Raw genomic sequence first — 25,327 nt, 5'->3', positions numbered from 1 at the left:
AGCCAATCAGAAGCCCCGTCAGACATTTGGCTTCCAAAAATAGTTCACAAACCAGAACAGTCACTTCTGGTTTTCAGCGTTTGGGAGCCAAAACGATCGAGAACTAAGGTGTTCAAAAACCAAGGTACGACTGTAGTTAATTGTGGGTAAGATTGGTGGGGGGCAGGGTGGCTGCTTCAGAAGGGAAACTGGAGAGGCAGACGATCCTGTGGCCCGCTTTTAATTGCATTACTTCGTTAAGCATTTGGGAGTTGTATGTGTGCACCAGCCTCGGGAGATTGTGAAGTATATTTTAAATGTGAATGTACTTTTAAGGTGTGGCAGTTTTTGTTTTAAACAGCTAAGTAACAAATTGAAATGATTTTAAACATAATTTTAGTTTAGCTTGTAGTTGTCATACTTACTGATTACTATATCTAATGCCCTTTTCTTATTTTTCCCCCTTAAGAATTCAGGAACAGCACAAGTGTTCAGTCTGGTTGCAGAGCGCAGAAAGAAGTTTCAGGAAATCATCAATCGGAATACTACTGAAGCCAATCAGGCTGTTCGACCCAAGACTTCAATGAAGTGGTCTGCTCCAGGTGCAACTCCCCAGCTGACAACAGCTATCTTGGAAATCAAGGAAAGCATATTGTCTTTGCTAGTGAAGCTTCACCATAAACTGTCAGGAAAGCAGAACTCTTATTACCCACCCTGGCTGGATGACATGGAAACATTAATTCAGTGCGAAAACCCTAAGTACTTACACGGGGATGGAATGACTGCGGTGGAAAGGATTTTATTGAAAGCTGCACTTCAAAGCAGATTGAACAAACGTATCATTGAAGAAATATGTAGAAAAGTGACTCCACCTGTACCACCAAAAAAGATTAGTCCGGCAGAGAAGAAAATTTTGGACAAAGAAGAAAGGTAATTGGTGGCGTCGGTGGCGGGGGGGTTATTTCAGTGTTTGAACCAATTAGGAATTTTGACAGTATTCTGTGTTAACAGGCTTCTAGTTCTTCATTTGAGACCTTTATGAATTTAGGGCACTGATTGGCAGTAGACTTGACTACTGGACTAATGCCAACTATTGTTGATGCTGGAAGAAAACAGACTGGCAGGAAGAGCTAGGGAAATGGGTGCTTGCTGCATTTCCTTTCCCCTTGTACCCATGTCTCAAGAGGGAAAATGTTATCATAATCTGCCCTCCACTGTTTTAACAGGGCTGCATTTCTAAGGGCGTTCACGTGCATGCATTGATTCTACCGGGGTACCTTGGTTTACAACCATAATCTGTTCCGGAGGTCTGTTTGCAAACCAAAACAGGTTGTAACCCAAGGCGCGCTTTCAGCAATGGGGCCTCCCAAAAAAATTTGTTTGTAATCCAAAAAAAAGTTTGCAAACTGGGACACGCACTTCCGGGTTTGACGTGTTTATAATCCAAAACATATGCAAACCAGACTGTTTGCAAACCAAGGTACCACTGTATTTGTATAAAACACATTTTCCCCTCTAAACCTTACTGGCAGTATTTGCTCAGTGTGATACCCTCACATGAGCTTTCATAATACAAGAGTCACTTTGCGACCTATACTGTTGTGTTTGTTTGAACATTCCTGCGCTAGCAGTTACCTGATAGAATAACCTGAGCAGGCAAGACTGCGTGTCATCCTAACTCTTTTTGTGAATCCCCACCCCCAGTGTGTGGTGAAATGGGGGCCAGGCCCCTCCCTCCACACCTTTCATGTGGCTTCTCACTCCACCTGATGGTCAAATCACCAAGTTGCTTGGGAGCCATTGCAGTATTTCGTTGCGGAGGTAAAGGACCCCTGACAGTTAAGTCCAATCACGAATGATTCTGGGGTTGCGGCACTCATCTCACTTTACTGGCCGAGGGAGCCGACGTTTGTCCACAGGCAGTTTTTCCCGGTCATGTGGCCAGCATGACTAAGCCGCTTCTGGCGAAACCAGAGCAGCACACGGAAACGCCGTTTCCCTTCCCGCCGGAGCGGTACCTATTTATCTACTTTCACTTTTGGGGGGTGCTTTCGAACTGCTAGGTTGGCAGGAGCTGGGACCGAGCAACGGGAGTTCACCCCATCGCGGGGATTCGAACCACCAACCTTCTGATCAGCAAGTCCTAGGCTTAGTGGTTTAGACCACAGCGCCACCCGTGTCCCTCTTTGCGGAGGAGAGAACATCAAAAGTCATGGGGCATGTGGAAGGACCTATGCTGGCAGTTCCTCCCCAAACCAGCATTGATTTTCCGTGACCATTTGGGGCAATGTTGGTATGTGGAAAACTCCTCTCCTCCCCTCCCCACTCCTGTCTGCCATGGGGCTTCTGAAAACAATGCTCATGGTGGTTTGATTGATTGATTGTATTTGTACAGAGTTGTGCTACAGCTACTCCATGCCGCAAACATACTGTGTGACTCTTAAATATATATTTTTTAAAATATTTTTTATTGATGCTCTTTTCTCATAACAAACATTCAGTATCACCACTTAGCATTCATTTTCTAGTTTCCCCCCTCCCTTTTGAATGGACTCAAGCCGCTTCTTGTTCTCCCCCACCCCCCCACTCGCTGCTAACGCAGCGGCAATGTAGCAGGGAAGCTGCGGCGAGTTACTCCCCGTTTGGCTGGTCTCCTCAAGACCGCACTCTTCCGTGGGGCTTTTTCAGGGGTGCGCGTAGCCCTAGCGCTTCCCCTACAGGTCCAAAATAGCCCGGAACGGTCGTCTCTTAACCAGACGATCCGTTTCGTGCTGCCATTCCGCTCCGCAGACTCTTAAATATTGGGAAAGCGTGGGACCTGCCGTGAAATGTAAATTTTTTTAGGAATCGCCTTATCGCCGTGATTTCAAATTGCTTAATCCCCCCCCCCATATTGTGTTTTCATTGTCGTAATTCACCCTGCGACCTTAAGGTGAAGGGTGGGCAATTAATTAAGAATCCAAATTGGCCTAATGAGCATTGAGTGTGCCTGGTGGCTACAGAATTCTGAAGGACTGTTTTGGGGAGGAGGGAATATGGAACTGAGTGGCTGGAACCCGGAACAAGGAGCACTCCTCGCACTGCAACATTTTTTGCTGTTGATATTTAGGGTTTGCCCCCCCCCCTTTAGCACTTGCACAAACCTTGGGGCTCCCTCAGTTCTGCAGATCCTTTTCATACGTTTGTATAGGTCATGCAGCTGTTTTAGCTACATACGGCAATAGCTCACTCCTGGAAATAGAGGAAATGATGCTTGCAAAAAGCCTTGACAGGAGAGGACGGGGAGGGGAGCGGGGAGCTGCGTACATATGCTTTTGTGTAAATCCAAAACGGAGGTGAATCTCCACAGGCAATTAAGCTGTTTTGTGTGACCTCAGTGTGTGGAAGGAAGTCGGTAGGAATACAGAGTCCAGTTTGCCATAATGAAGACGGAGCAGGCTGTGAGCAGTCAATGATGACCTATTTTCTGGTTTCTTCGTCCTGCAAAGACAAACTTGACATCACCCACATAAGTTGTTGCCATAGAAACTAAGGCATGGAGCTGAAGAAGAATTCAGCAGTGCTGCGTTGCAATATTTTTTCAATCACAGTGTGGAGCCCCCTGGGCCATGGTAGAAAATCACTGAGCTGTCCTGAATTTGTCAGTTTGCTATGGCCTCCTTATTAAGGGTCTCTATTTACAGTTAGTCTGTTTAGCAAAGGCATAGCATGCGCTGAGAGGAATTCCCAGGGGGCTGCGATGGGGCTCAGTATTATGAAAGCTGCCTCATGTTCTTGATACACCCTCCTTAAATGGGACTAAATTGTGCTTAACTGGGTACTCAGTTGCACTTGTCATATAATAAGTGGTGGTGACGATGTGACGGTGATTTTAAATTGCATAGGCTAAATCTTTGGTATCCTTGAAGATCTAGAAGGTTAACTGCATAAGTTACGTAATTTTTTAAAAATGGGAATAAAAACTTGCTTGTGTGTATTCCTCTCATCGAAAGCCACAATTTGGATGAGAGGATTTACTCGCTTGTTAAAGCTATGAAAAATATTTGGTGCCATGTCCTTTGCGTATATCGGCAGCTAATTAGTCCATTATTGTGACAGGATAATGGCAAAAAAGCATTGTATCTAGGGCAGAAGAATTCTGATTTGTTCTTGACAAGAGGTTTGTGCTGTCAAGTTAAAAATTCCACTAGCTGTGTAATTACGTTTTCTGTAGGCTTTTGTGCTGTTTCTCTAGAGTTTTTAGGGAAGCTCAAATCCTTCTCTGAGACAGTAAAAGCATGGTTTTTGGTTGTGCAAAACCCCAGCGTTTTAACTTAGTCAGGTTCCTAATAACATCAACATTCATTTTCTGCATACATTTCATCCTGCTGCAAATGTTTTTTTTAAAAAAATAAATATTGTATTTTTATGTTGTGAACCACGAGATCCATGGACAGAAGGCGGTATACAAATTTAATTGATAATAATAATAATAATAATCTGCCATCTTTTCACAAGAGATCTATAAAGCCCTGGACAACTTCAGACCTCAATACCTGCAATCACACTTCTCTCCACCCTGTCTTGACCAAGCATTGAGATTTTCCAGGGAAGGCCAAAGCTCCTTAGCATACTGTCTTGATGTGTTACACAACATGCCGTTATGTGGGAGAGGGTCTCCTCTGTAGTGGTGCCCTACTTGCAGAATGTCCTCCACTCTGGCACCAATCTTCTTCTTTTTTTGGGTGTCAGGCTAAAACCGGGTTATTTAGCCATTTGTAATGGCCATTGCTTGTTTTAAAGATTCTTTACTGTTTCATTGTGCATCCATTCCTGATCTGCAGTTGGGAGTTGTTGTTTTAATTACTACTGTGTCCCACTCTGAAATGCTTGGATGGAGGATATATTTTAATCAATTAATAAAGTGTGGTCAATAAAGCCCTCTCTGCAGTGTGGGTGGAGCATGTTCTGCTCCTGTCTTAGACATGTCTGGAGTTCAACTAAGAAGAGAAGGAAGAGGTAGAGGGCAAGCATACATCAAGGGCTTCTGGTATATTTGGTCATTAAAGCTTTGGGGTCTTGGGAGATTGACATGCAATAACATCTGGCAAAAATGATAGTTTCAGGTTTTATATAACGTTTAAGATCTTCTTGTACTCTACCAACCTAAAAACAGAGCTTATGAATTGAGCTGTCTTGGCATTTGTTCACAATTGTCCACCTTCTTTCTCTTTCACCTAGGCGACAGAAGGCCAGGGAGAGGCAACAAAAGTTGTTGGCTGAATTTGCATCAAGGCAGAAAAGCTTTATGGAAACAGCCATGGATGTTGGTAAGGTTTTATTCTCCATTTTTCTTAATGTGTTTTTTTTTCTTCAGGTCTCAAGAACTTTGCAAATGAGGCTAAAGGAGTATTGTTTCCTAGGGCACATTTAATGATAAGAAACAGGATATTTAGACTGAAGGGAGTGAGAAACAGCTTCCCCACTGGAGTTCATCGTAGAACCATCAAGGAGAGTTCTTGCTGTTGCCATAAAAGAAGTGGCTCAGTCTTCTGGTTTAGCCACATAACTGTAGTGATGGCCCTTCACTCAGATCTATTCAAATCCTGCATATAAACTTGCCCAGCAGCTTTTTTGCATGGGGTTGAAATGGTAGGGGAGGGTAAAAGGAGCCCCCCCAAGCTCACTGAAGGTTCGGGGAGATGATGTGCAAATGCCATCTCCCAGTGCTCCTACCAAGAGTGAATGGAACTCCTGAAGGATAGCTCCACAAATACCTGGCAGGGACCTCAGTTATATTATTAGCACTCAAGATGTTGTTGTTGTTTAGTTGATTAGTCGTTTCCGACTCTTTGTGACCCCATGGGCCAGAGCACACCAGGCTCTCCTGTCTTCCACTACCTCCTGGAGTTTCGTCAAATTCATGTTGGTCACTTCTATAACACTGTCCAACCATCTCGTCCTCTTCTTCTTGTGCCCTCCATCTTTCCCAGCATCAGGGTCTTTTCCAGGGAGTCTTCTCTTCTCATGAGGTGGCCAAAGTATTGGAGCCTCAGCTTCAGGATCTGTCCTTCCAGTGAGCACTCAGGGTTAATTTCCTTCAGAATGAATAGGTTTGAACTTCTTGCCGTCCATGGGACTCTCCTCCAGCACTGCAATTCAAAAGCATCGATTCTGCGGCGATCAGCCTTCTTTGTGGCCCAGCTCTCACTTCCATACATCACTACTACCAAATATGGCTGGATGATTTTGTAGGACTGATAGGATACTGTTTTCTCTGATCTCTCCTAAGCATCCATTAGAAACACAGGAGTTATCAGCACCCTATCCACATAGAGTGTGTCTGAAGCTTCAGGGCTACTACCCAAACCACTTCTCAAAAAAGAGAGGGGGGAGATTGGGTTCTAGCTAAGCAAGGGAGTTCAGGAAGTGGCTTTTTGATCAAGCACTACCCAGTCAACCTTTGTATCATTTCCACTTCCTCTAGCCAGACTTTGCCAGCCAGGGTGGATTTGCCAGTCCATTCTGGAGATACTTCCCACATCGCTTGATTGAGCATTTCATAAGCCACCCCGAGAAATCTTTAAAGGGCAGGATGTGAGTACTTTGGTGGGCAGTATTGGTGGATGGTACATTTCCGGGCACAATTCAAAGTGTTTGTGCTGACCTTTCAAGCCCTAAACAGCCTCGGCCCAGTATACCTGAAGGAGCATCTCCACCCCCATCATTCTACCCGGACACTGAGGTCCAGTTCCAAGGGCCTTCTGGCGCCTCCCTCGCTGCAAGAAGCAAAGCTACAGGGAACCAGGCATAGGGTCTTCTCGGTAGTGGTGCCCACCCTATGGAATGCCCTCCCATCAGATGTCAAGGAAATAAACAACTATCTGATGTTTAGAAGATATCTGAAGGCAGCCCTGTTTAGGGAAGCTTTTAAGGTTTGATGTTTTATTGTGCTTTTAATATTTTGCTGGAAGCCACCCAGAGTGACTGGAGAAACCCAGCCAGATGGGCAGGTTATAATTATTATTATTATCATCATCATCATCATCATCATCATCATCATCAAATAATCAAGAAAAAATGTGCTCCCCAAGACCCAGGTTCTGGCTCAGCAGATAAACTGGTAGATGCAGTGTCTGATGCCAAACAGAAGTGATTTGGGGAGTGAGAAGACAAGCCAAGAAGTAGGACATTTTCTGTGTTGACCTGAAACAATTCTGTGTAAGGGCTAGAATAGCAGCAGATTCATCTGCCATCTCTATAGCTTTTGTCTAAGCAGTCTGGTTGCTGCATGGTTGGGAAGCTACCTGAGAAAACTGTGTATGCCACCTTGAGTTCCTTATAGTAATATTACTGATAATAATTTAATTTTTTTATACCCTGCCCATCTGGCTGGGTTTCCCCAGTTCCTTGGGGGAAAGGCAGAATAAAAATGCAATACATACATAAGAACTCATGAGTGGCCAACCAATGGTGTGAGTCAGGGATAGCAGGACCTGTTGGAAAACCCATTGGTCCCCATTCCTGGTATAAGCGGTTGGATTTTGTGACGCTGCTATTGTCAGTGGAGAAAGACACATTCAGTCCATATTGCAGCAGATGGCTGACTTTCAAAACTGTCTGACTTGCAAGTGGAATCACCTCATTTTAGAATTTTATCACTTGTGATTTTTAAAAAAATTATACAGAACTTAATGTGTTGTGATTTAATGTTAATCCAGAGAATTCATATGGAACATCCTTTTGACAAGTGGGTAATACTCTTTTTCTAGTCTCTTATTAACTCAGCGTGATTCTGTAGCCCAGCTTTCAATTCCTGGAGCAAATTATTTTTGAGGAGTTGCGGGTAGGGAAGGTACATACTCATTTTAATAGCAAGGTGACACAGGTTTTCCCAGCACCTCTCCTTCTGGATTTTATAGGACAATAGATTAGCTTCTACTCGTCATCTGGGAATACACATGCTGTGTTAGGGCAAAATATATTAACATTCTGAGAGTTGCTTCCGTGCTTGGAGACCACCTTGACACACAGTGCTTTGCAAGTGCAATGTTGCTTCCAGTTAACAGATTGTAAAAACCACACTTAGCATGTGGGGTTTCCAGTGCTTAAGCTAAGGCGTTGCAGAAACATACAATATTTAGTGTCAAGTTCTGCATTATTCTCATGGATCAAGATAATTTCAGTAAGCTAGTGCTACTTGATATTTGATTTGAGGGTTTTGCTCTGTTTTGTTTTTAAAGATTTATACATTTGACATTGTTGAAAGCTGTCTATGGGCAATTAGGAGTACCAACCATACATTTTATCCCCAGTTCCTTTATTCACAGTAATCTACTATTAGCTGGTTAAAAAACCAGTTGTGGCTAGTGGTAGCAATTGCAATTGCCCTAGTGTAGTGGTAATAGGATACATCAGGCTTCCTCCACCTCGGCCCTCCAGATGTTTTGAGACTACAATTCCCAGCATCCCTGACCACTGGTCCTGCTAGCTAGGGATCATGGGAGTTGTAGGCCAAAAAACATCGGGAGGGCCGAGGTTGAGGAAGCCTGGTATACATTTATTTTCCCAGTTGCTTACAAATGCCTAGGTAATTTCAATATGACCCACTACTGCTGCTGCTACTACTACTGCTGCTGCTGCTACTACTACTACTACTACTACTACTACTAATAATAATAATAATAATAATAACAACTTATTATTTATACCCCACCCATCTGGCTGGGTTTCCCCAGCCTCTCTGGGCGGCTTCCAACAAAAGATTAAAAATACATTAAAACATCAGTCATTAAAAGCTTCCCTAAACAGGACTGCCTTCAGATGTCTTCTAAACATCAGATAGTTGTTTATTTCTTTGACATCTGATGGGAAGGTGTTCCACAGGGCGGGCGCCACTACCAAGAAGGCCCTCTGCCTAGTTCCCTGTAACCTCACTTATCACAGTGAGGAAACTGCCAGAAGGCCCTTGGCGCTGGACCTCAGTGTCCAGGTTGAACGTTGGCAGTAGAGATGCTCCTTCAGGTATACTGGACCGAGGCCGTTTTAAAGGTCATAATGGAAAATAATGGCTATTTCTGAACCATTGAGAATTTTCCCTTCTCTTATAATAAAGCTGTGAGCATGATTCCACAAATTCTAATTAATAATAACGCTTGCACATACTGTTTTTGAACTGCTGTAGCCTTTTAGCTAGACCTACATGTAATGTTCTCCAGCCTGTATGATCTAACTGCATAACTATGAACTATGCATTTGCTATATTTAAAGTAATATATTCAAGTTCTTAATTTAGGCCGGTACTGCAGTGGCTTTGAAATCTGGTTTGGAAAACTTTTTTTTTTTTTTAACTGTTATTAAACAGCACACGGATTTTGTGCCAAAATCTAAAGTAGCTCACCGTGTGCTGTTTTCATGCACTACAGCAATAAGGACACTTTAACAAGATATGCTGTCTTTAGTTAAGTGGTTGATTTAATCAGTTTTATGCAGCTATAGCAATTGCCTAATAAATCAGTGATATTATTGAAGATGCTTTCTCCTTTCCTATACTGAACAACAGAGGTGACTTCCTTATTGTTGCTTTGGTCCTGCTGCTATGTAGTTAGTAATTGAAACATTGCGTATTCAAATCCTATTGATTTTAGCAGGAAAAGTTGAAGCACACATTTTAATAATCTGTCAAAGTACAGGAATACTCAGTGCAGGATGTTCCTTCCGCATGGCTGTGCAGCCTGTGGCTGGAGGGGTAACCAGATGTAATGGTTAAAACAATAATGAATTGTTTTCTATACAGAGATATATCCTATGATTCTGTAGATTGACGATTGATTTGTATAGTGTGGTTGACTTCTCTTATCACAGCAAGCCTTAACATTTGAATGTTTTTATATTCAATACTCAATTGAAAATACTTGCCATTATATTTCCAAGCCATTAAAAAGCTTTTTAAAAAGTGATTTATTAGGAAAGCTTTCCTAATGGATTCTTTTTTATCTTTGGAAACGGTGACCTGAATTCCTTTATAGGTTGAAAACATACAGGAGAAATGTTGTTTTCCTATTTCCTGTTTACATAATGTCTAGCTTCCCTGAGAGAAATTAATATGGAAAGACTATACTTTCAGGGATCACTTCTATAGTGCATAACTAGAGAAATTAATATAGAAATGAATTGGTTTTTAAACATGAAAACTACCGTATTCATTTCATCTGTTGTTCTTCCAATTGCCACTGGGTGGTGGTAAAAGTGCATATAGTGTCAAAAACAATAATCTTAAGTGTCAAAAGACAATATGCTTCTTTTTCTTCCTGCTCCCTGGTTTCCCCCCTAGATTTTTAGTTTTAAGAAACTAAAGGAAAACAGCATCTTCCCTGTGACCAAGGTTACACTTTTCTCCTTGCCTGTGATAATGGAATTCCCCGTCAGGGACTTGAATGTGCAGCCAATCTCTGCAGAAAGCAGTTTTGCCAGCCCAATGCTTGGGGTTTTGCTCACCATAGAGCTGGAAAGCTCCTTGTGCTGTGGTTCCTGGCAACTAGCTTCAGAAGCACCTTGCAAGGGACTTTGACAGGTGGGCAGAACAACCCACCTATAATTTATCTGATTACATCAGTTTATTGGCCGGTGGGTTGTCTCATTCCCCTGCCAAAGTTGGTCCAAGTGGGTGGGGACAGATAATGATCTGGCCCACCAGGCCAGAAGTGTTCGCCACCCCTGTTCTAGTCCCTCAGTGAGAGAAACGTCCCGCATGATGCTTTCCAAATGTTCTTCTGGTTTTTGTCATCCGTTGTCTCATGCCAGGTCCCAACTTTTCAAAGTTTGAAAAAACAGGAGTTAGATAGATTAGGGGCTATTGAGATGAAACACACGGAACATTCCAATGCCTCCACATTAATTACTAAATCAGTGATGGTGGTGGTGGTTTTATTTGATGTGCATTTTTCTTTTCTTTTTGTGTACATAAGTTGGCTGCAGCTATATGGCTTGCAAAACTGGCCGATGCAGGAGCTTCTCAGTCTCTACCTGTAGTGGAGGTGGGGACAAGCTTGTCCTACCACCCAAATATTGCAAGGAACATGCTTTTCTCTCTCTCTCTCTCTCTCTCTCTCTCTCTCTCTGTGTGTGTGTGTATATATATATATATATACACACACACACACACATATAACATAAACATAATTTATAGTAGCATGGAGATACAGCTCAGTGTGAACAAAATTAAATATATGTGCCATCCTTAGGTGGAAAATAGCAACACGCTGCATTTTGTAATTGGTATAATGATCCAACTGACAGGCCTACCTTGCATTTTACCCATTTACTTACGAGAGTGTCAGTTCTTCACTAATACAGTTTCCTTCCTCTGATCCTTAGAGTCACCAGACGCAGAAATTGCAATGGAGATAGCAACAGCAGAACAGCATGTCCCTGAAGCTGTGTATGATTGCGTTATTTGTGGACAGAGCGGCCCTTCCACTGAGGAGCGACCGGCTGGATTAGTTGTGCTCTTACAGGCCTCTTCAGGTAGGACTGAAGAAACAGCTTACTGAGTTGGAAGAAGATAGGTAGATATCTGAGAATGTTTTAATGGCAGCTAGATTTTGCTGCACTTCAAAGGAACTGCAAGAAAAGTGTACATACGGCCATCTCACATGGTCATACAGTGGTACCTCTGGATGTGAACGGGATCTGTTCCAGAGCCCCGTTCTCATCCAGAAGCAAATGCAACCCGCATCTGCGCGTGCGTGAGTCGTGATTCGACATTTCTGCACATGCGCGCGACGTCCTTTTGACCCTCTGCGCATGTGCGAGTGGCGAAACCCGGAAGTAACACACTCCGTTACTTCCGGGTCGCCGCAGCGTGCAACCCAAAAATACTTATCCCGAAGCTACTTCAGCCCGAGGTATGACTGTATTCTTGAGCTTTTTGTTGTATAAAACCAAAGCGAGGAACCATTTTCGCCCTAAGGGTTGTGTGTCCCATCATGGCAACCTCCGCATGCCCCTTGTGAACAGAGTCAGAGACACAGGTGGGTGGGGCAACAGACATGATTCTTACCTTTGCACTGTACGCTGTGTTCTAGACCATGCAGAAGCCAGAGGTTTCTATCCATGCACACACCCTCTCCAGGAAAGCAAGGTGCATTCGCACACTTTGCAAACACGTTTCTGCCGGCAAAAATCTCTGGTTAGGAAGCCATGGACCTAGCCAGGCAAGAGTGCGTGTCCTGCTGGGAGAATATGGTGTGCGGCTGTGACCTGTGGCTAAAAAGTCGAACTACTTCAGTTGCGCTTCGTTTCCCGCTCTGCTGATGACGACATTATTTCTCCCTGCAGTTTTGGGGCAGTGCCGCAATACTACTGAGCCCAAGAAGCTGCCAACCTCTGAAAAGGAGCAGATTTATCCTTGGGATACGTGTGCGGCAGTGTATGAAGCCCGCCTCGCCACTTTACAGCACTTCTTTAAAGATGTAAGTTTTCTGCAGCAGCATGTTGCGATGGTGTTCTGTTTCTTGCGCTTCGTTTAAATATTTAGCTATGTTAACTGCTATAATTCTTCTTATGACTTCTTTGAATTCTAATAGCAACTACGAATTACTTCAAATGATCTCTGAGAGTGTTCCACAGGGATTAGCATCTGGGAGAACCTGTGTCTCTGATTGTGCACACTGTTCAGTTTAGGACATGTATATTAAAATGCTTGTTCGGCAGTGAAAATAGTTGTTTATCAGTGTCACAATTAGGACTGTGGCAAACCAGCAGTTTTAAGGGCATTTTGTCTCCCAGAAGAGGAGTGCAATTTGAAAGAGAGAGAGCACTTCTTTATGCCAGTGATTTCATCTCCATTCTTCCTCTTCTTCTCCTTCCAAAAAACAAAACCCCGTTTAAAAACTATTGACTCTGGTACTGGGATCAGCAGTGATGGAACAGAGCCCTGACCTTCATCACATTTCCTCCTAAGAATGTCTCTTGAACTATACAAGCATGTTTGCACAAAAAAAGGAGAGAGGACTCCACTGTTGTCCTGGCAAACTGTTTCAGGGCCCAGTAGTTGTAGTTCAGAACAAAAAATACTGAAATTGTTCCACATCATTTGTCACCTACAAATGGAATGGAGAATTTGGCTGGGTCCTGATTACAACTCCTTGTTTGTGAAATGAGTATACAACTGAAGGAATTTTTTAAAATGTTTGGAGTGTCGCACTAAGAAATCAGGTGTCATTTTCTGCTTCACTTTGTTGCCATATCTTCTACCTCTCATTTACATTGTTTCCTGAAAGGAGCAAAGCTACATGCAAGAACATTTCCTTCTGTAGAGGGGAAACACAATAATTTCACATCCTTATGCCCTTTCCTTAGAGCAAATGGGAAGCACGAAACATGGCTTTTCAACAACTCTAGCAGGTAGACCTTGTTTCTACATCAAGTTAAAATATTCCCATAAAACCAGAATTTACTTAAATTGTAATCTAAAATCTAAAAGCATTGCTTCCTTTCTAGCCAACCGATGAATGAATAGTTTGGGGTGCATGCATAACCCACTGCACACAAAGAACATTTTCATACATTTCAAACGTTTTAGTCATTTTTACTGTTTAGTTAAAGGGGGCCACATGCATTTGATTGTGTGAAAAGATCTGAAGTGCCTTGGTACCTATTAGCAGAGCACTTTATTAGCAATTCTAGATCTTTCTGAAATACAGCATCTTGTGCACTGGCAATCCTCCCACTTAGGAAACTGGATTACTCTTTGATTTTAAAAAAAAGTATAGTCCAACTCAGATATTACTTGGATCAAATGTTTTTGCTTTCTTTCAGCTTTCCAGATCATTATTGTGCTAAAATGGTCACAGTAGGAAAGAATTAATCCTTAAATTTCTCTTGGCACAGAAACAGAAACCTCTGTTAAGGCCCTTGAATAGTTTGTTCACCTCAGCTAAGGAATAGGGGAACAAATCCTGTTTTTCTAAAGTTACTTTTTTCCAGTTTTTTAAACACACACACAGAGACACACACACACACACACACACACACACACACACAACTTTTATTCAGCTGGATCTCAATGGAGCTCAGTTGCAGCACCTCTCAGGTGTGCGCCATTGCCATTCTAAGAGAACAAGGGAGAAGTTCACGTCCCCTCTTTTTCTAGAATAATAGTACTGTGTATGATAATAACAACAATAATAATAATAATAGAAAAAACAGCAGCAGTTCACATCTATTACACATTAACAATCAGTTCATTCATTTTAAAATAAACATAAATTCATATAAGCTCTCATATGTCCAAATAGGTATCCTCATGAAATTGATATCTGTAATAAATATGTTCAAATGTAGCCAGGCAGTATGGTCCACAGACCATCGAATCCTTCCAGGCTTATTTGCGATTTAGGTGAGAGGTATAAAATTTTAACCCACGTTATAAATTCTTTAGAAAATCTAAATTTGTCCAAAGTAGCAAACATAAAGTGCCTTGGTGGTATCCTAGCATCTGCTGTGAATCACTTTTCAGGTGAGTGCTAACGGGACCTTTTCAGCATCTAAGGAAATAAGTGCAGCTGGATCAGTTCTAAGACTGTTTAAAGCAGCCAGTTGGGTCACCAATCTTGGGTGATTAGCTCCCTGTCTATGCTGAATAAAACTTGCTTGATTCACATGCAGTACGGTTAATACCACTGCCTTAACTCTTATTAGCCAGAATCTCTGTTCATACCCTAACATCTATTCCAGTTAAAGAAATTGGCCTATAACTTGCAGAATTTGTCATGGTCTTTACCAGGCTTAGGTGTAACAGAAATATATGCATCATACATTGGAAGTTGAACAGGAACCTTATTCGAAGACTTTTTGATAAACACATAGATGATTAGGGATTAAACAAAAAAACTGACTTTCTTGGCCCTGGCTCTTTGTTGGTCTTCACTTTATGAATAACATTCTATGTTTAAATTAGACAATTAATTACATGTAATTTATTTTAATTGTGATTAATTTACATTTTAATTGGTGGTGGAGATATATATGAAATTTTTTTACCCCCCTTTTTTACCTTTTTAAAAGAGTTCCTGTCTGCAATCGGTATCAATTGGCTGGGAAGGAGGTGTGTATGTACAAACCTGTGGCCACACGTTACACATAGATTGCCATAAATCCTACATGGAATCATTGCGGGTAAGTTAAAATGGACATTTCTGGATATTGAGCTTTTTTACTCATTAAGTACTATAGGCTTTGCTGTTGACCTCGATAGAATCCCAGTGATGCCTTTATGTACCATCTGGATTTTTTAAACAAGGTGCAAAATCCATCTTTTGAAATACAATGCAGTGCTTTATGCCCCCCCCTAAATATTCTCATATATAATGCATTATGGTATTGGTCATGAAAAAGAAGTTTTCAATGCTGTACTATTTCATTGAAGTTGGATGGGCTTCACAGTACATGGCCCCTGTTGTATTTGGCAACATTTGACTTTGCTGATCTGCTATGTTAGAAACATCTGACTATGGTCTGTACAGGTGATGCAGAAATGGAGCTTAAATTATTGCTTCCCAGGCCTCATCTCACTGATTCAAATAAGATAACTTCCATACTTGAATCAAAATGGCTTGCAGCAACCACTCTATGCCAATGGGGAATGGGGTGTGGGATCTAACTGTTTAAAAAAGTGATCACAATCCACAACCTGGACAAGGTATGTTCAGTGGTCTTAGAAATTAAAAGAGGGGTCCCTGACAAACAACTGCTTTGTGCTTATCACGATGAAAACCTCACTCACCTGAGCTCTCATTGGTTCTGTGAAAGGAAGTGTAGTCACAGACAATCTGTGAAAGTAACAATTTTTTCTAGCCACCAGTGTTGCCCTCCATTGCTTGTGACAGAGTCCCCCCTCCCTAAAAGGGTAAAGGGACCCCTGACTGTTAGGTCAATTCGCGGATGACTCTCGGGTTGTGGTGCTCATCTCACTTTACTGGCCGAGGGAGCCGGCGTACAGCTTCCGGGGCATGTGTCCAGCATGACTAAGCCACCTCTGGTGAACCAGAGCAGCGCACAGAAACACTGTTTACCTTCCCGCCGAAGCGGTACCTATTTATCTACTTGCACTTTGACGTGCTTTTGAAATGCTAGGTTGGCAGGAGCAGGGACTGAGCAACGGGAGCTCACCCCGTCGTGGGGATTCGAACCTCCGACCTTCTGATTGGCAAGTCCTAGGCTCTGTGGTTTAACCCACAGTGCCACCCATCAGTGCAAACATTAGTTGAACCCGGTCCATAGTCTTTCAAGTGTTTTGTTGAGGTTGTTACAGGTACCGAGGATAAGAAAATGATCATTCAGTTCTCTTTTCCTAGAGAATCTCTGTTGCCATGTCTACAGAGAATTGAATGTTTGCTGCTATAATTTACAAGTAGAGAGTACTTATCATTAAGGACCCTTTAAAAAAGAAAGTCCCCCCCAGCCCACCCCCAACATGCTGTTCCTTTAATATCCTTCTCCTGCTTGTTGATTTTCTGCTGCAAATGGACCTTGCACTGGCATTCTGTGTTTGCATTACAGTGATGAAAAGGTTGTCTGAATAATTAGAAGTCTTAACATTAAGCATTTATTCATTAAATTGCTTGGTTGCAAAAATAACTACACTTTAACTTGTAGCTGAGCAATTGTTCTTTTATTTCTGGCCTTGCTGTCACTAGAACTCAACAGTGTCGCTTCACGAATTCATTTGTATTTTTATTTCCTTTAGAACGACCAGGTTCTCCAGGGCTTTTCAGTGGACAAAGGAGAATTTACTTGTCCTCTGTGCAGGCAGTTTGCTAACAGCGTTCTTCCATGTTATCCTGGCAACAATGTGGAGAGGAGCCTTTGGCAATGTCACAGTAACAAGACTATGCAAGATCTCATAAAGGAAGTGGAAGATCTTCAAGAGCAGCTGGGAACTTTCCCAGTAAGCATCAGTGTAAGGCAGAAAGATCCTTGTTAATTTGTCTCCATCTTTCAACATTCCTTTTCATTCTCTGTTTCTCTCTTCTTCCCCAAACTCATTTGCATTTTATAGAATTTTAAAGCTGAATATCCTCTCCCATCTATCTGTTAAGCACTTAAGAGCTTAAATAACGTTAACGTTTTAACAGTTAAGCTCTGTTACATCACCTTTAAAACAGGAGATGATTATGTGAGCATTTTGCTCCCGCATTTCAGTCTATGTATTTATTGGTCGTTAAAAGGCATTCTTTCCAGCTTCTCATCTTATACAGAACTGAATTGTATTACATGGAACTCATAATTTCTTTATGGTACAAAGCATCAATCACTTGTAACTAGAAACCATTTGACGTGTGTCAATCAAGAGTGCAGATTATTCCTTTTACTAGGACTTTAATGCATTTTGAAGTTTCACAGTGACATTCAAAAAGGTGCTGTTAAAATTATAAGTTTTACTGTGCTCCAGTCTTAGTTATAGATACGTTAAAACAGTACTTTTTCTTGAGATGTATTAGTGTTTTAAAATTCTGTGTTCATATTGACTTATTCCAATGTATGCCTAGTTGAATATGTTTAATATAAAATGCATATGGTGCCTTTGAGGGCAAACTCCTTAAAGGCGGTTGTATACAAGAAATAATTGTAGGATTTTAAGAGTGCTTCGTCCATCTCCATAATTGTTTAGATTTAGTTTCATTCTGTAGAATTCGGTATTTCCGCTGTTGATGTATGACTGTTACGTAATTCGTAAAAGTAATTCTTAACTTTCTGAGGGTGTCTTAATTCTGTAATCACCTCTTACTGTAGCTAAGTGAAGTCAGCCATCTTTCTTTTTTACAGTCAGAAACCAATTTAAGTAAAGAAATGGAGTCTGTGATGAAGGATATCAAAAGTACTACCCAGAAGAAATATACTGACTATAGCAAGTCTCCTGGATCACCAGACAATGACTTTCTTTTCATGTATTCTGTAGCTAGGTGGGTAAGACATCTGTTTTACAGTCCCTTCCTGTTTGTCAACTACTTGTTACCTCTTTGGTTAAATAAACTGCATGCTTGATATTTTTCCTATATCGTGGCAAAGCTCCCTTGACTAACCGAGTTTTGAAGAGGACTCTGGCAGTGTCATGCATAGAGTCAGAGATTCTTCATAACGAATGTTACACCCATTCCCCTTGAGATAAATGTTTGCACTTGTACTTGAGCAATTTTTTCCATTCTCTTCAATGCTCAAATACACATACATTCCACTTTTCCTTGGAGTGAAAGTGGGGTGCCATCCTGTGTTTTGGGGGCTCAGGGTTTGATTGCAGCTTCTATGTTGCAAAAAGGTGCTGGACGTCTGCATGGCGTCCAGTCCATGTACACTGAAGTAAGTGGTTTTTACAGCTCTCAGTTCTGCTTTATTACCTACAGCCACAAGTGTTGCTTGCAGAGTCTATTTCATTCATCTCTTTTCCTTCTAATTCTTATCTTTTCTGCATTAACATTAAAAACTTTGACTATGGGGTCATGCATGAACATGTGCACACATAAACATGATAATGCAATTTGGATAGTTGGATGTTTGGATTTTTAATGTAAGGCAGCGGAGAGTGCTTAACTACTTTAGACCTGTAACTTTCAATTTATTGCTTAAGGTAATACAGGCACTTCTTACAAGATATTTTATACTTAATTTTAGGGCAGGAGTCTGGAACCTTTTTTGCTTCCTTGGGCAAGATCCTTATCAGGAATGGCCTTGCAGGACAAATTTGAAACTTAAAAGGAGCAGGGAAAGGGCTGGAATCTCTGTTTATCAGCCTATGCAGAATAAACCCTGTCACCCTGCCCTTCAGCTGTGACATCATCCATGGGCATAGTTTGGGGAAAACAGCCAAATAATAATAATAATAATAATAATAATAATAATAAATTTTATTTATATCCCACCCTCCCCAGCCGAAGCCGGGCTCAGGGCGGCTAACAGCACATTGACCACATTGACTCCCCTGGCTGGCCTGTATTTATCTTCAGGTTCTCCTTCCTTGTTGTAGGAACAGAGAGCAGTTCTGGAAATGAGGGTAGTGGGAGAAATCCCTGAGACCAAGCCCAAATGGGTATATTTGTATTGCTCTATGTAACATATGGGACGCAGGTGGTGCTGTGGGTTAAACCACAGAGCCTAGGACTTGCCGATCAGAAGGTCGGCGGTTTGAATCCCCACGACGGGGTAAGCTCCCGTTGTTTGGTCCCAGCTCCTGCCAACCTAGCAGTTCGAAAGCACATCAAAGTGCAAGTAGATAAATAGGTACCGCTCCAACAGGAAGGTAAACGGCGTTTCCGTGTGCTGCTCTGGTTTGCCAAAAGCGATTTAGTCATGCTGGCCACATGATCCGGAAGCTGTCTGTGGACAAACGCCGCCCAATAAAGCGAGATGAGCGCCGCAACCCCAGAGTCGGTCACGACTGGACCTAATGGTCAGGGGTCCCTTTACCTTTATGTAACATATAGACCAGAGAGAATAAAAGACTGCAGTTTTTGTAGAGTTAAGATGAGAGCTGTTTTGTCAGCTGTTCCTCACTCATCAGCAGGAATACTTGAAACTTAAATTGCTGACTCCAGAAAATACATATTTATAATACTTCCTAATTAACACATTGGGAAGAACTTTTAAAGAAAGAATTCCCATTGATAAGACATTTGAGCACATTCAGAAGCCTTCATTGCAGAAAGCTGAAAACATGAGATCAGCCTTCTTGAGTGCGGTTTTCCTTATTCCCTTCCCCCATCTTCAAAGTGTTTAAAATGTGGGAAGGAGAGTAGCTGACAGATAAGAGTGCTGATTATGGTGGAAAGGTTTCCCCAGATTTTCATTTCATTTATAACTTAGTCTATTTTCTGTAAAACCATGCAAGCAACTAATTCACCCTGTAAGCCAACCTACTGATTACCACTAGTATTCCAATTCCTTGCTTTGTTACAGAGATACTGTCACTTCCAGATTTCTTCTAGTGCCACCACCATCCAGGCTATTGCCTACCTCTTCCTCCCCCATAATAAGCTCTTTCTAGTTTGCCTGTTTTGAATTAAGTTGCTGTTGTACACATGTACTCATTCACCTTCGATAATTTAATCATTCGTCTGCAAGCTTCTCTTGACCTAGTGCTCCCCCTACCCCACCAGTACACATCACCAGCTGCTTTACAAGTCAGTGGAGGTGCCCCAAGGCATCCTCCACCCCCTATCTCATTTTTTAAGCATAATACATCAAAATTATTGGTGCATGTGGGTCTTTCAACAGAAGTTTGTGCAGCATTTTCTTGAACCTTCAGAAATCCAGTGAAGCTATAAAGAACAGGGATTCCTCCCCCCGCCCCCAAGATTGATGAATGGTTTTATACCCTGACCTTTATAAAAAAATATTAGGAACGGAATGTGATTGGAAAACGCATACTGCAGTCCTCAAACCTCTTGCCTCTTACTCATAAGCGGGCATTTTTGTTAAGCAGAGAATTTCAGGACTCTGGCTTTCATCAGTGGACTTTAGAGGTCGTTAAAGGTCATACGGTGAAACCCTTTGCAGAGAAGAAAAAATCACTGTACAGTACCAGTCGTAATCAATGTTTGTGGAGAGTAAGATCTAGCTGAAGTAGCTTTGAAAAGAGCATTTTTAATTTGCTTCCTAAGTTGGTAACTTAAAAGTAAAAAAAAAAGGTAAAGGACCTCTGACAGTTAAATCCAGTCGCGAACGACTCTGGGGTTGCTGCGCTCATCTTGCTTTACTGGCCAAGGGAACCGACGTCTGTCCACAGGCAATTTTTCCGGGTCATGTGGCCAGCATGACTAAGCCACTTCTGGCGAAACCAGAGCAGCACACGGAAACGCCATTTACCTCCCCGCCGGAGCGGTACCTATTTATCTACTTGCACTTGACATGCTTTTGAATTGCTAGGTTGGCAGGAGCAGGGATCGAGCAACAGGAGCTCACCCCGTTGCAGGGATTCGAACTGCGATCCTTCCGATCATCAAGCCCTAGGCTCAGTGGTTTAGACCACAGCGCCACCCGCGTCCCTAAATTAAAAGTACATTGATTTTTTTAAAAAAAAAAACTGCGTAAGTTTGTGCCAGGGACTAATGGGGATGTCTCCCTTGAACGATTTTTCTCATATCATATCACATGCAGGTTTTGATTCTCCCGTCATTGTAGGACCGGCTTCAGGTTTTTGTTGGGACAAGAGAGCTAACTTTGGGCCTCAGCCCTTTTACTCCTATAGCAGGAGTCTAGTGGCCAGAAGTCCATGAATGAGCCAGTTCCTGAAACTATGGTTTGGATCTGACTGGTTCTTACTAAACAGAGTTTAAACAAACCAAGTTCTCTGTATTTGACTTAACCACTGCTGAGACCCTAGAATTAGGGAAATCTGTTTAAAAGTGGAAGCAGTTGCTTCTGTTTGCTGCCTAGTAGCAGCAAACGGGGGAAAAAATAAAGTATACAAGTCCGAGACTCACTGTGGCTTGTTCACAAAACTATAAGTTTTTAGTAATAAATATTAGAGAACATGTGAACTAAACAGTTAAGCTTACAGTTATTGTTATATGCTGTTGTGAGAGTTTTCTATCTACTCTGGTCATTTAGATACATATCAAAGAAGATTTTCCTCCAACTCTCAAACACCTTTTTTGGGAAACTTTTGTGAGATTCATAATAGAGATAATCAACATCATTTCATTAAAAAAAAAAGCCTGCTAAGAGTGGGTAGCTTTAAAAGAATTAGTCTTCACATAACATTGATTATGACCCTTTGGTCATGTGTTTCTCATTAAAAACATATTTTAAGTTTATTTATATAATTGTCATTCCATAAGTTTTTCAGCAGCATTTTAAGAAATGTAACATTAAGAAAAAGGAGGCTTGATTCCCTCTTGTCCCCAAGTGTTTCTCAAGGAGGGCATGACATGAATGCTTGACAGGAATCCAGTTATGTAATTGCTGGCAGAGAGTACAATAAAAGCTGGTTACTAAGAGAACCCTTTTGTGCTGTGTTCTCTGCATGTGAATGGATCACTGCAGGGGAAACAATGTGTTTGAGGGAAATGTTTGTCCTGCACTCATGTGGGATCACTTTTAGGCAGGGGTAGGCAACCTAAGGCCCGGGGGGCGGATGTGACCCAATTAGCTTCTCAATCTGGCTCGCGGGCGGTCTGGGAATCAGCTAGTTTTTACATGAGTAGAATGTGTCCTTTTATTTAAAATGCATTTCTGGGTTATTTGTGGGGCAAAGGAATTCTTTCATTCCCCCCCCCAAAAAAAGTCTGGCCCACCACATGGTCTGAAGGACGGTGGACCAGCCCACGGCTGAAAAAGGTTGCTGACCCATGCTTTTAGGCATTTGAGGGTTCAGATGAAAGTCATGCTTAAATCAGAGAGAGATAAAAAATTCAGACAGGCTTTTGTGAGGTCTGAATATTCTGTCAGGGGAAAACTGTCCAGTAAAGCTCTGGAGCCATATGGAGGAGAATGTTTGGAAACACATCCAAAATGAATTTATTTGCATTAGACTAAGTCAGGGGCATCCAACTTCCAAGAGTCTGTGATCTACTCACAGTATTAAAAAACTGGCAGTGATCTACCCATTGTCAGAGTTGTTGAGCTTTTTTTTCTCTCTCTCTCTCTCTCTCACTGTGAGAGTGACATCTCACAGCAGAGGACTTGTGTCCTTGCTGCAGTGAAGACTAAACCCTTTGGAAATGAGTGACTTTCAACTGCTATAGAACGAGACACGCAATTTCAGTGGCCACCTCCTACATAGCTGTGGAAGGCATTTTTGCCACATCAAGTATGTCTTGTTCATTTAGAGCAATTCTTGAAGTTGTCTTGGGTATTAGTGTCTGTTTTCACACTGGACATGCATAATTTGCTGAGAAGCAAAGGTGAGAAACCTTTGACATCTGACAAAATGGACTGCTTAAAAGATTTCCAATAACCGTTAAGCAAATATTTTTCCTACAGTAAGTGCAGGCGATTTTACTCGAGGCAGTAAATTAGAAAAATGAAAAAGGTGTGCAAATAAACACTTGTCTCATTAATATTCCACAGTGAATTAACCTGTGATCTGTGTTTCCTGTTCTGTCCACTAATACGAAATTCGTGTCCCAGCTTCTTTGCTGGTAGCTTTTTAGAAGTTCAGCAAGCGCTGCAAATTGCCCGAAGAGTGGAAAATTCCCTTGTCACGTGGATGGCCTTATCAGCAGCAGCCAGATGGAGCTCAGAGCCCAAACATTATCAATGTTAAATTGCTTTTTCCTGGAATAGGGAGGATTAAAGCGTTCCTTCAAAAATGGGTGACATGAGCCACTGCAAACTTAGGGATATTAATATTTTGAAACGTTACTATTTTAGTAATGTGCTAATATATTTTAACAAACATTCTGTAAAGAAAGTCATCTTCTGACTGATGCAGCTGGAATCTTTGCAAAATATTTTGCTTTGAATGAAATACTTCCAGCTTCCCTGCATTCTTCTGATTAGCTGTACTCAGTGTAATGCCGCAGTTTAGTGGCTAACAGAGCCCACCTAAGGGGGTCTGTTAAAGTGACAAAACCTCTTCCCTCTCTTCTCCCTCTTACTCCTCCTCACTGTGGGAAGGAAATAACAATTGATTGAGCTGTTGGCTAGAAATTTAAAGCACTGGGAGAAATCAGGTTTCTGCTCAGCTTCCTGAATAGCTCTGGAAAATCTAGGCAGCTTGAAATCAGGTGGCTCTGGAGAGACTTTGTCAAATACTGTCCTGCCCATATTTCGTGGGGAGGATTCTGTGCGTATTTGGGGCTGAGACTTCTCCTAGTAATGCAATAGCTGGTGGCTGGTGTCACAAATATACATTTACAGAAATATGTTTGCAGTAGTCACACCCATACTCCGTGGTAAGCTACTTTTGAAAGTTGCATAAATGACAATATTTGCAGAGTTATTGTTGGATTATGCACTGGGGGTGTATAGGTCGAGAGACCCTCTTTCTACCAAATCTTCTGGTTGCAAAACATTAAAGAGGGGGGATAGAATAGATGCACCAGCCTTGATCAAAGTGAAGGGAAACGTACAGGGGCAGTTTCATTTCTTTACAATCTCTAGATAATTTACATATAACCTACTGTATTCTTTTTATTCAGGACCAACTTGGAACTTGAACTGGTTCACCGGGGAGGCAATCTGTGCCTAGGAGGTGCAAGCACAGCTGGGAAGAGATCGTGTTTACGTATGTATAAAGTTGTCTCAATTTGATTTAGATTGATTTAAATATTTATTTTTTATTTATTAAATTTGTATACCGCCCTTCATCCAAAGATCGCAGGGCAGTTCACAACATAAACATACAAAATGAGAACACAAAATACGTAGTAAAACAAACTGATAACCCCCCTCCCACAAACACATTTAAAAGGCCACAAGAGTGTCAATCAGCTAAATGCCTGGTTGGAGAGAAATGTTTTCACCTGGTGTCTAAATATATGTAATGAAGGCGGCAGGTGAGTTTCTCTGGGGAGCGCATTCAATATTATGTTCCCAGGGTCCGGTTCAGTTCATATAGGAATATGAACCGATATGCCCTAAAGATCCATGATGTCAACTCAAATTACACTGATGTGTGTGGCAATGTTTCTAACGTTACGGCGGACGGCGTATTAGACAGCTTCATTGTTTAATTCATTTGGTTTATTTGGTACAGTCGTACCTTGGTTTTCGAACAGCTTAGTTCTCGAATGTTTTGGCTCCCAAACACTGCAAGCCCAGAAGTGACTACTTTTGGAAGCCGAACGTCCGGCGGGGCTTCCACGGCTTCCGATTGGCAGCACGAGGTTCCTGCAGCCAATCAGTAGCCACACTTTGGTTTCCAAACGTTTTGGAAGTCAAACGGACTTCCAGAACGGATTCCGTTTGACTTCCAAGGTATGACCGTATTTGGGTTTGGTAGTACAACCTAGGGCTGTATAGACTGACCGTGTTTATGAAGTGGATAACTTTTGAAGAACACATGTAAACACAAGGACCTCCCTTTCCGCCATCTAGTGGGATGTACACCTTTCCACACTTTGTTGTTGTTTTTTAATAATTTTTATTAATTTTTCCATTTTAACAATCCAATCCAATCATATTAAATATTCCAAATTATACAACTACATACCATATAGTCCGAATATTCTGCCAAATTATAAATCTTTATTGGGACTTCCCATGCTTCAAGTTCGGGGGGGGGGGGCTCTGATCATCTTATATCTCTACTGCCTTGAGTTTCTTATAGTTCCTTTAAATCTTCCTGTTGTTAACCTTCCTTCTTTCACGGCCTCGTGAGTTGTTCCCACAGGCGAGTTGAAGTAAGCAATGATGTGCTTCTGTGTGA

At 41.8% G+C, this 25,327-nt stretch overlaps 1 protein-coding gene across 1 annotated transcript in view; it reads left to right on the top strand.

Moving 5' to 3' along the window:
- Window positions 1-25,327, top strand: part of UBR3 (ubiquitin protein ligase E3 component n-recognin 3) — a 90,510-nt gene that overhangs the window by 42,434 nt on the left and 22,749 nt on the right. The window contains 8 exon segments of the mRNA XM_080973305.1: window positions 449-909; window positions 5,200-5,288; window positions 11,335-11,484; window positions 12,298-12,431; window positions 15,028-15,138; window positions 16,709-16,909; window positions 17,788-17,924; window positions 24,099-24,184. Coding sequence (XP_080829431.1) covers window positions 449-909; window positions 5,200-5,288; window positions 11,335-11,484; window positions 12,298-12,431; window positions 15,028-15,138; window positions 16,709-16,909; window positions 17,788-17,924; window positions 24,099-24,184 — 1,369 coding nt within the window.

Source organism: Podarcis pityusensis (genome assembly GCF_964106645.2).
Source record: "Podarcis pityusensis genome assembly, chromosome: 1".
Lineage (NCBI taxonomy): Eukaryota > Metazoa > Chordata > Lepidosauria > Squamata > Lacertidae > Podarcis > Podarcis pityusensis.
This window is presented reverse-complemented; position numbering and strand designations above follow the sequence as displayed.